At 45.1% G+C, this 11,892-nt stretch overlaps 1 protein-coding gene across 3 annotated transcripts in view; it reads left to right on the top strand.

Annotated features, from left to right (window-relative positions):
* The first annotated feature begins 794 nt into the window (after positions 1-794).
* Positions 795-11,892, top strand: part of COL5A3 (collagen type V alpha 3 chain) — a 144,005-nt gene continuing 132,907 nt past the window's right edge. For 2 of the 3 annotated variants that reach the window (XM_061614515.1, XM_061614512.1), the window contains exon 1: positions 795-1,008. In XM_061614515.1, coding sequence (XP_061470499.1) covers positions 927-1,008 — 82 coding nt within the window. In that variant the 5' untranslated portion in view covers positions 795-926. Of the gene's footprint in view, positions 1,009-3,471; positions 3,512-11,892 lie in introns of those variants that run through there. The other variant, XM_061614514.1, reaches the window with a different exon arrangement.

The raw sequence follows: 11,892 nt of genomic DNA, 5'->3' as shown, positions 1-11,892 counted from the left end.
TGTGTTAAGAGCCTGATCCGATGAACATTTACTTCAAAAGTGGGATTTTCAGTGGAGTTTTACTCCCTAGTAAGTGTGCATTGGACCGAGGTCCCAAAGCTGTGATCTCTTGCTCCAAGGACAAGGCCCTCTGGATGTTGTTGGGGCTGTAATTCCCATATTCCCTGCAATTGGCCATTCTGGCTGGGGCTGATGGGAGTTACAGAGTCCAACATCACCTGGAAGACCCCACATTCCCCATCTTTTCCCTAGGTCCACTAGAGGAGGGATGGGGAAGCCCTGACTCTCCAGCTGTTGTTGGACTCCAACTTCCATCAGCCCCAGCCAGCATGGCCAATGGCCAAGGATGGCGGGGAGTGTAGTCCAACAATATCTGGAGGGTCTCAGCTTCCTTCTCCCTGTCTCAGAGTCTCATTGAGTTCGTCAGGACTTGCTTCCGAGTAAACGTCGTGAGGCCTGTCGGTTCTGGAAGAGTGCTTTTTATAGCCAAAGGGGTGTAAAGGGAGAATTCTTGCGTGTGTGACTGTGAATGAGGGTGAAAGGGGAGGGGGGATAGCTAAACAAGAAGCCCTCTCTCTCTGTGATTAACTTACTGGGTATCATGAGAAAGGCCAGGGCTCAATACATTAACGGAGCAGAGCTAGCACCCTCCGTTTCTCTCCGCCTCCCCCCATCTCGGGCTAGCCAGCCAAAGTGAGTGGGCTGGGTCGGGTTCAGCGGAAGCCCCTCCGCGATCGCAACCCCCTCCACCCTATCTCACCCCGGGCTGTCTTCTCGCCTTGCCTGAGCAAGTGGGGGAGGGCGCAGGGCGGGGCCAGGCGGCTCTCTCTCGCCTCGGCGCTGGCTTCCAGCCGCTCCAAGGAGTCTGCGAGCCGAGTCGGGAAGCCCCCCTGCCAGAGCCTTCGGCGGAGCCAGGCACCGACAGCATGGCGAGTCCCGGGGGTCTCCGGAGCCACCTGATCTGCTTCCTGGCCCTCCTGTGGGGTGAACCTCCCCGGACCAGGGCAGGTAAGGGACGCAGGGCGTTTCGGGGAGGGGTTGCTCTGGGACGAGGGAGATGCCGGGCGGCTGCTGCTCTCCGTGCGCATTCCTCCTAGAGCATCGTTCGTACAGCGCCTAGCCCGCGGGGCTGATGCTGCAGGAGCGCAGGAAGCTGCCTTCTACCGAGTCTGACCGAACTGAGCTCGGTATTGGCCACACTGACTGGCAGCAGCTCTCTCCGGGGTTCCAGCCCAGGGAAATTCCCAGCCCTACCTGGAGATGCCGGGGATTGGACTTGGGGCCTTCCGATGCTCTACCAGTGAGCTACGGCCCTTTCCCCAACTTACAATACATACGAGCAATTTAAAACAATCGTTCTAGCGATACCTTTGGGGCTGCACAGGGTTTTGAAGCTTGCCTTTGTCAATGACACGCTGCGTTTCTTTAACTGTTTGAGTTTGACCCCCCCCCCCCATTATGTTACTCCCTCCTCTATTCCATTACCAGCCACTTGTTCCACAGGTGAGCGTGCAGAGCGCCTTCTGTGCCATGGTGCGTGTGTGCGTGTGTGCGTGCCTGCTGCTCGTTGCTGCTTGCCTGTGAGGACTTGAGACACTGATCCCAACATTGGCATTCAAAGCAGAAGAGAGCATCTGCCTCCGACCAAAACATCAAAACAAAGCTGAAGCGCACCTCCTCAAACCTGATTAAGGGAGGCGGGGGACATTTATCCCCCAAGTCCAAATGTGAATTAGGGAGGATCCTTCTTTTGCGGACGCTTTAACCCGCTCATGTCCGGCTGGCACAAGGAGGGAGGCTCTACCTGCCAGTTAGGAGCCAATCCTTACCTCAGTGTTTGTGTCTCTTTCCAGGGGTCTGCATCCCTCTTTTCCAGGCTGAGGATCTCAGCCTTACCTCAGCTTAGTGACCCTTCCCAAGGGTCTGCACTCCCTTTCCTCAGGATGCCTGCCCACAACTTGATGATGACGATGAAGATACAGTGCTTTCTAGTGCTCAAAATGCTGAAATGTTTGATTGCTCAATTAGTTTGTTTTTAAAAAACGTTTAAGTGACTGTAAAGGCAACACAATTAATATGGCAGTGGATTTTTAATGAAGAAATTATTAGTTTTTAGTACAAGTACTTATGAAAACTGCAGGTGGCAAGCGCCAATTTAAAAGGCATCCCCCCTCTCTTGAGTGTCTCTTGCAAGATGATGCCTGTTTTTAACATATATGCATGTCATCTTAAGAAAAAAAGAAAGTAGGTTTCTTGCTTCAGAAATCATCTGCATGCAAATATAATCAGTTTAATTGACTATAACACATGCAGTTGGTAGATTAAAATGTCTCCTGAGTTGCAGTCCTAATATTATCTCATCGTTGTGGACCCCCCAGGCCTCCTTAATAGTAACACATATTCAAAATAACTTTTTAACACACATTTCTCCAACAGTCATTCAGTATCCTGGGTGGATTGTTTGGAGTTGTCCACCCCCCCATTTTTTTGTACTTCCCCAATACTTCCCTCTTGTACTTCCCTCTTGCATGTGGATGGTCCAGTTTGGGCTACATAAGGACTGACATTCGGAGAGTTTGCTATATGATGGTGATACTTGTCTTTATAAAACGGGTTCAGACCAAAACTTCCATAAAACTTTTATTTTATATAGATGTGATTGTTCCTTTTAAAGCTTTGGGAAACGTGTGAACCAGAAATGAAATATTCACCCATCTAAGCAACATTCAGGATAAAACAGATTAGGAATTTCTGGGGCATGGCCTGTTCTGATGGGGAATATAATCGTTTACAGAACTGGGAACGCTTTTGCCAGGCCACTCCTTAAGCTCTGGGCCTGAAGGCTGCTTTGAGCTACTGTATATTGTTCCTCCTCTAGATATGATTAAAATATTACCTATAGTACTAAGAATGCATACTTGAATACATCTTCAGTACATATATACATGCTACAGAGAACTCTCATAGGTATTATGCAAATATTATTAGGATTGTATTAGTTGCAGCAGTATTCAGAAATTTCAGGTTGTTGACAGTACAGTGAACAGGTTATGAACTGGTGCTTGCTACACTGAGCATTACTTAAAATATCTTCCCCAGGGGTGTAGTTAGGTAATTTTAGATTCTGAACTTAATTGTCTTACTTGGGTGTGTCTGGGTGCATTGGAAGGATGGGGACTCCCTCTCTAGATGTAATGTGTATTACTTCATTTATTTTAAAATATGGTACACTGGCCCTGTTGTGTTTGCAGGGAGGGGCTCCTGCTTGTTCTGCTAAGTGGGGGCCTGGATTTCTGCTCCCAGAGTCCTGCCTGTTGTGCTGCTGCTCTTTGCTGTCTTCAGTTTGTTTCTGGGTTCCATCCAAATGGCAAGTGTCAGTTGATAAACACCCACACCACCTAGGACTGAGATTTTTCTGAAGGAGCACTTTCTCCTGCAGGAATCTGCCTGTTTGCTGAGATCATCCTTTGAGACCTTGCTCTGCATGCCTCTGCCTTGAGAAATGATGCGGGTAGCTACCAAGCGCAGGGTTTTTCTATTGTGAAAAGACCTTTGGAGATAGTAGGCTGGCTGCTTTTCTTGTCTTTTGCCACCAACTTAAAATCTGTTTTGGATGCATGAGTGTTTGGTGGGTGGTAGCATGGAAGTTGTTTCCTTGCCCTATTTTTATATGCTGTTAAATTCTGCTGCTGCTTTATCAATTTACATGTTTATTACTTTAGGCCAGCCTTGTGTGTATAAATATGTGTGTGTGTGTGTTAAAAATTGTTTATATATTTTCTTTTTGAATTCTGTTTCTCAGTGTTTCCCCCCCTTTCTTTTTTCTGATTGCCTTTATTGCTTACTTATAGAAAGGTTACTTACACAGAAAAAGAAAAAGAAATTACACAATGTCAAACATAGTTTGAGTAATATACACACATGGGCAGAGCAATCCAACTCAGGGGAAGCAGGCGGCAGGGGTGCCTGCAGAGGTAGAGCTGGTGGAAAGCTCCACAGTATCCATTTGCAGTTCAGGAGCTGCTGTGGCTGAGCCAGGAGCTGCGTGTGTGTACAAAGAAGAAAAAGGCAGTTCTCACAAATACCACTATTGGCGAGTAAACACTCCCCATTGACTTCCATTATAATTATTTTCTTAGGTGGACCTTTTTCTCAGCTTAACTTTGGCTCGGATTGGGACCTGCAGGAGTACTCCGAACGGGAGTTGGATGTTGCATTAAGTCCCCGATCCCCTCCTCCAACATGCCCCTGGAACACCCCTTTTTTGGGGAGTGCCCTTTTTCGGGCCTTCCACCAGCTTCTGCCAGCACCCCTTCCACTTCCTTGGAGGACCCCTGGCATAGCCAGCAGGATCCTGGCTCTGCCACAGCTGAGTCAGGGTGAGGGCTTTTTGCTGGTGGAGCATGGTTGAGCTGGGACCCTGCGGCCACATCCAACTCCCCTCAGCCTGGTGTAAATATATGAGTTGGATTGCGCCCTAAGTAGGTAAATAAAATCCAAAAAAATCCAAAGTTATTTGTACACCTATTTAACCTTGTATTTACCAAAATAATGTGGAATTTTATCATAATTCGTCTCTGTGGGCTTTTTATAGTTCAAATCATTATGAAAATATTTCTCAATTCTTATGTCAGCTAATTGTCCTGTAGAAAAAATTGAGGGGCAAGAACTGTTTTCAGTTGAAATAAATAAAGAAGTGGGAATCCATGGACCTCATGACCACCCCCTTTCTACGATCTTACTTACAAATGGGCTAACTAGAAGGCTTGCAAAGAAGGATGTGTGTGAGACAAGCTGTATAGTTTGCCTTTGTCACAGCCACCCATGAAGATTGTGGCAAATAACGCAGACCGGCACCCACAGAGAGAAGCTTAGATAAACAACATGCAGCCAAATACACACTCTCGGATCTACCTTGTGTTGAAGGAGACCCTCAGGCACAGACAGATGGGCAAATACAGATGAAACATGGACACATTCTAGGTTGTATTCAACTAAATCCTACTCAGATTAGACCTACTAAAAGGAATGAACCTAAGTTAATCATGTCTATTAACTTCATGGGTCTACTCTACTAGCATTGAAAACCATCCACCACCACCCCCACACACATACATTCAATAATACGTTTATTAATATTATATTTACTTACTTTCATTATTTAGAACAACTGTTGGATACTTTTCTCTTAAAAACAAAAACAACAAAACCTTAGAGCAGCAAGCAGTTCTAAGATGACATTGCTTTTGCATTGGTTTCTCCTTGAATAGGGGTTTTCGGGCATCTGCTTACCACAGTGCTGGTAGCTACCTTATAAGGCTTACTTTACAAGGTGTGCTTGTTAGTTTAGCTTTATACCCTGCCTTTTAGATACATCGTCACAGTGACTTAATCACAGACAAATAACAGCAACTCTATAAAGCTAGCATCCATATCAAGCAGATCAACAAAACTTCTAAAACCCGGGGGAGAAAAAAGGTTGATGCCTGGCAGCCTCTCCAGGGAGAACATTCCAAAGCTGGGGTGCCACAGCTGAAAAGGCCTTCTTCCCAGTAGTCACCTGCCACACCTCAGATGGCAGGCTCACCCGAAAAGGGCTTCTGATAAGGATCTCAGAATGTGGGCAGGCACATATGGAGACAGGCAATCTTTCAAGTGCCATGGCCTCAAGCCATGAAGAGCTTCAGCAGTCAAGAGTAGCACTTTTAATTGGGCCCAGAAATGAATTGGGCACCAGTGTAGTTGGCAAAGCACCAGCACAATGTGCTCATCATTCCCTATCCTGGTAAACAGGCTAGCATCTGTATTCTGAACTAACGGTTGCAATAATCGTTGAGGCAATAAATGTAAAAAGCTTTGAACTTTAAGGCTTTGTACAAATGCTAAGTATGATTGCTTGCACAAAACAACTTGAAATTGCACTGTCTACGAAAGAGGTTTGGTGCAACCAGTGCTGTTTTTGCAAAAGGGCTAATATGATACCTGCAGTGATCAGCCTGTGGATCAATGCAGTCTTGTTATTAGTGCAATCCAGTACACCTCTCTATATACAAGCACTCTAAGCAATGCAAAGGAAAAAAGAAAAGCTCAAATAAGGGGATGAGTTTTATGTAACAGCCTTCTGTAGTTGGACGTGCATGCAAGCTTTTGAGTTACACAGAGATCTTGAACAAGCAAAAGAGTTTTGTGCAACTTAAAAACTTGTGTACCCTTATGCCAAACAGTGCTGTAGCAAATACAAAGAACTTCTTGTCGCCCACATGTAGATGCAGAGACATGTTTAAGGACACTTCTGTGTGGAGTATTCAGGAAGGGATGGATGGGTAAATTTGATGTGCATTGTCCACAGTATGCCTGTGTTGAGCCCCTGTTGGTTCCGCACCCTCTTCATTGCTGGTGAGGGATGATAACAAAGCCTGTGTGGTGAGAATAACTGCATGCTCAGAGAAGAAAGGATGAGAGTGATCCTCCAAAAGATATCTTTTACTGCTTTTAGGATGGGGCTGGACTTCTTTGTGTTTCTGCTTTACCTGTAAAATTCTGAGCACACCTATTCATCCAAACATTAAGCCACATGGAGACTGCTCTGTGTGGCATGCTGCCACTTGCTTTGTGTATATGGCACTAGTTTTGACCATGCATGCCTCTGCAAACTGCCAAGATAATGGCTTGTGGTGCCGTGGAGAAAGGGATGCATGTAAATGCCTTGCCACTGCCCCACACTGCTTGAATAAAGACATTGATTATGTTCTCTTATACAGAGAGCAGAGGGGCTGTCGTTTAATGGGAGACCATATGTTCTACATTCAGAGAAGGTCCCAGGTGCAATCCTTGTCATCTCCACAGAGTACTGAGAAAAAGCCCTGTCTGAAACTCAGTGTACAGTACCGAGCTGGATGAGCTAGTGGTCCAGTTGGGTACAATGCAACTTCATGAGAAAGTGTTTACAGGTACTATGTGAACAGCAGCCCTAACTTCCCAATTTCTCGCCCTATCTCTTTCTCTTGTTTTGTGAGTGCACACACATTCACACTGTACAGAGAATTTGTACATTGACCTGCACCTCTCATGCACAGCATTTCACATTCAAGGACTGATATACATGACATCAAGTATCTATATGTTCAGGGAGCATTAATCAAAGGGGAATGCTGACAGTCTCTCATATTGCAAATGTCTGGAAATGCAGCAATAAATGAGTGAATGTGTTTGATCGCTCTCATGCTCATTGTTCACACTCCATAATGTTAACATCATAACATCAAACATTCACTCAAGGAATGCAAGATGGTCAATTTTTCCTTCCGACCACGGACAGACTGCTTTTTGCATAATCACACAGGCAGCTACTTTGTACTGATTCAGACAAGCTTTGTGTTGTCTGCACCAGGGGATGGGGACCTGTGGCCCTCCAGATGTTGGACTAACTTCCATCAGGACCACAAGTTCCTTATCCTGGTCTACACCGAATGGGATTGGCTCTTCAAGATTTCAAGCAGGGGTCTTCCCCATCCCTACCTGGAGATGGCCAGGGATTAGACTGATGTCGAGCCGGGGACCTTTTTCCATGCAAAGCATGTGTCCTCCCACTGAGCTACAACTCTCCTCTTAAAAGCATTGATTCATGTGCAGAACTGCACATCTCTTTCTTTCTTTCTTTCTTTCTTTCTTTCTTTCTTTCTTTCTTTCTTTCTTTCTTTCTTTCTTTCTTTCTTTCTTTCTTTCTTTCTTTCTTTCTTTCTTTCTTTCTTTCTTTCTTTCTTTCTTTCTTTCTCTGACATATGCACACATAAACCTCCTCTCCACTGCTGGCTTTCTCATTCTGAAGTCTTATCCGGTCTCACTGCCCGCCCCCTTTGCACACGCCCAGCTGCACTGGGACAGTCCTGGCAGAAGCACTTTGCCAGAGAAGCTAGCAAAATAATAATAATAATATGTGTTTGATTGAAAACAACTGGAGGAGAGGGACTGGGAGCAGCCTGGACACAGCTTTCCTTTAGCTAGCCCCTTGCATCCCCTGCCTTGCCTTTCCCCCTCCCTTGTGTTTTCATGGAATGCATTGCAACACTCGATTCCTAGGGAATGGGGTACAAAGGTGCCTGTTGTGAAGGAAACCCTTAAGCTAGGTTCCCTGTGCTGTCTATGCCCTTCTCTTACTACTGCTTTCCTTTTTCCTTCCTGGACAGAATTCAAGAGAAGAGTTTACTCGCTTCACTGTTTTCTAGTCCATTGGATTCTCTTCATCTTGTAAAGATCTTGGATTCTCAGTGTCTCTAGTGCAAGTTCTGACAAGAGTCTGGACAGCTACAGCCGGCGGGGGGGGGGGGGGAGGAGAGAATGCTGATAATATGAGATCTTGATGTTTCATAATGGTTTGGCAACTGGACCCAGAGCGGGACAAAAAGGCTCTGTTTTTTCTCTCTCTGTTTAATCCAGAGCTAACTAAGGGCATCAATAGTAGAAAAGGCCCCAGACATTTGAGCCCATCTTCAACTTCATTCCATGCTCGCCAGACACTTGTTTAGGCATGATTGAGAAAAAGTGAGAGGCCTTTCAGGCAGATGAGCTCAGTGTCTGCACCTGAAATGCCACAGGGATTGACGGATTGCTCTGAATGACAGCTGCTGAGAGATGCGCTTTGTGTGCCTGCATGCAGCAACAAGCTTGCAGGCATCAAATAGTGGTCAAGAGCAAAGATGTGAAGTTATATGTGCATGGTCTCTGTGCGGCTTAGTTGAATGTCTCCCACTTTGTCATACTGATTTCCACTAAACATGCTCATTCTACTTAATCATTGGGAACTGATGCTGCTTATTCCACCACTTTGCTATTTCCACTGTGTTAAATACTGTACATAGGAACATTCTACATTGAATAGTGGAGATGGTCCCAGGGCTGTCAAGCACAGAATTGGAGAACTAGAAAGACCTTGAGATAATTTAGTTCAGGGTAGATAATGTGCTGGCATTCCAGATTCTGTTGGACTCATAATTCCCATCAATCCCATTCTGTGTGTCTCTTGGCCATAGATGATGGGAGTTATAATCCAGCAACATATAGAGGACATCACACCATCTACCTGTTACCTCAAGGCTGGGGGACCTGTGGCCATCCAGATGTTATTGACTCCAGTTCCCATCAGCCCTAGTCTGCATGTCTAGTGGTCAGGGATGATGGGAGCAACATTTGGAAGGTCACAGATTCTCCATCCCTGTCTTAGCTAGTCCAGCCTGCTGCTCAGTACGCAGGTGTCACTCACAAGCACATGTTCAGGCAGGGGAGTGGGGGGTGATTCTGTTCTGCAGGCTAGCAGGATAAGCATGGAAGGGCAGAGGACGGGTAGGGCTATCTTTATGCTTGAACCTCAACAGTAGTTCAAAATAGCAACTCCTATAACAGGAAGCACTTCTTTAATCTCTTTTGGGGGTGCTCCCCATTACCATTGCTCCTATCATCAACGGCTGGGAACAACCTAAATCTTTCAGTCCATTTTTTTCTTTGTGTGTGCTGCTGTCCCACTTTCTGTTGTGCCATTGTAGTGATGAGTCTTTCCCATGCACCTCCTTCTCCTATTCTACATAGATGATTCACCATCCAAACCTAATTCACTCTCTTCTCCCCAATGCTGATACACACCACAGTTTGTTTGGTGGGGGAATCTTGCAATATGGTGAAATCATTGGTCTTTCAGATTTATCACAAAGGTCTGCAGCAAGATGGGGTGAGCAGTGTGCTCCCCAGTCTAGGATCTCATTCCTAGACTGCAGCACCTTCTCTTTTCCTATGCAAGTCAGTTAAGTGCCCGAATGACTAGTAGCTTGAAATGCTGGAAGTCATACCAATTATTTGTGTGACTGAGTGTATGCATTTTGCTGTTGGTTAGCCATAGTGGTTACATCGTGAGAACGATAAAGGAAGATTTGGAGTGCTTTAAGATTTAGCAGTTTGTGGGTTAACAACCATCTGAATTAAAGTACTAATTACCCACAAATCCTTATGTCGAGGCAAGGCAGGCAGGCAAAATCCAGTGTAGCTTAAACATGCAAAAACAGTAACATAAAATAAAATAGAGAATGATTACACAGTAATCAAACAATAGCTACAATACCAAGAGACAGAATCCATCAAAGGTATTTAAGATGCCCAAAAGCCTGGGATATTTTTTATTTTAAAAATTCTCTCAGTGATATTCAGCCAAATAATTGCATGAGCACAAGGATTTCCACGAGGGCAACAGGACTTCCCCCCTCCTCCCCCTGTGTCCCCTGTGCCATCCCCAGATCTGCTCCAGAAGGTTGGGGGAATCCCTAGAACAGATTTAGGGGGCACGTGGGGGGAGGAGAGGGGGTGAACATTCCATTGTGCAGGGAGAAATCCTGTGCTGATGGAAAGATCTCCTTAGAGCTACAATGAATACAACCCTTTGCCTCAAAGATGGTTGTTCAGGTAGTGCTGCTTTTGCAGTAGCTGTCTGTTTTGGGGACTGTTCTGTCTACTGTAGCTTGTAGGAATAATATGGATGATGGACTGATGCATCAGTTGTGGGAGGGAGAAAAATGCTATAGTACACATTCCATTTTTCTGGAGCCTGCCCTCTTGTATTGAAACAGCAAAGGGGGAAAGTGATGGGCTGATGTTGCTCAGATTCACTGATCTGTATGCAAAAATTAGAATTTGAAAAGACAATTGTTTCACTTCAGCACCATGGAAATAAATAATAAGGAATTCCTCTAACAAGTATAAATGAAACTTGATATAGAATCTAGCATCTTGAAAATGTTTGTTTTCGAGTTTTAAAAGAGCACAAGTCTTTTTGATTGTGGAGAAAAGCTTGAAAATAAGTAGGCAGTCAAGTTAGATTACAGAAGTGGGGGTGGAGGAAAGCTGGGAAGGACTTTTAGTGAGAGCTAGTGTAGCATGATGGCTAAAAGACTGAGCTGTGAACCAGGAAGACCCAGTTCAAATTTTGCCTCTACCATGGTTTGCCTTGGGCAAGCTATTCTGTCTCCGCTCACCCACCCTCCTTTGTAATATGAAGATAGTAATGCTGACCTACCTGGCAGACTTCTTGTAGCATCAGATGATATGATCATGGGGAGCACTTTGAAAACAGTATATAGCTGTTAATGTTTTTATTTCTACTGGGAATGGAAGTAATGCTTCAGTCTATTGTTCTGCGTCTAAGCATTTGAAGGGACTGTAGCAGAAATGTGCATTTCACTTTCACAAGATTGCCATGCCATCAGAATATCTGACCCCCAGGGCCTCTCAGCTTCTATATATGTGTATATTTTTATTATTATCATTATTAAAACAAACCTTAAAATATATTAAAACAAAACAACCTTAAAACATGTTGAAACAGAACATTTTCAAAAACATCCTCTTTTTCAAAAAAGCTTTAAAAACACATTAAAAAGCAATTCCAAAACAGATGCAGACTGGGATAAGGTCTCTACTTCAAAGGCTTGTTGAAAGAGGAAGGTCTTCAGTAGGCACTGAAAAGATAACAGAGATGGCGCCTGTCTAATATTTAAGGGGAGGGAATTCCACAGGGGTACGTGCTGCCACACTAAAGATCCGTTTCCTATGTTGTGCAGCACGGACCTCCTGATAAAATGGTATCTGCAGGAGGCCCTCACCTGCAGAGCACAGTGATCGACTGGGTATATAAGGGGTAAGACTATCTTTCAGGTATCCTGGTCCCAAGCTGTATAGGGCTTTGTATACCAAGACTAGAACCTTGAACTTGGCCCTGTAGCAAATGGGCAGCCAGTGCAATTCTCTCAGCAGCAGGGTGACATGTTGGCGATACCCTGCCCCAGTGAGCAGTCTCACCACTGCATTTTGCACCAGCTGCAGCTTCTGGACCAATCTCAAGGGCAGCCCCAC

Source organism: Rhineura floridana, chromosome 3 (genome assembly GCF_030035675.1).
Source record: "Rhineura floridana isolate rRhiFlo1 chromosome 3, rRhiFlo1.hap2, whole genome shotgun sequence".
Taxonomy (NCBI): domain Eukaryota; kingdom Metazoa; phylum Chordata; class Lepidosauria; order Squamata; family Rhineuridae; genus Rhineura; species Rhineura floridana.
Note: the sequence above shows the minus strand (reverse complement) of the source record. Positions and strands in the feature narration are given on the sequence as shown.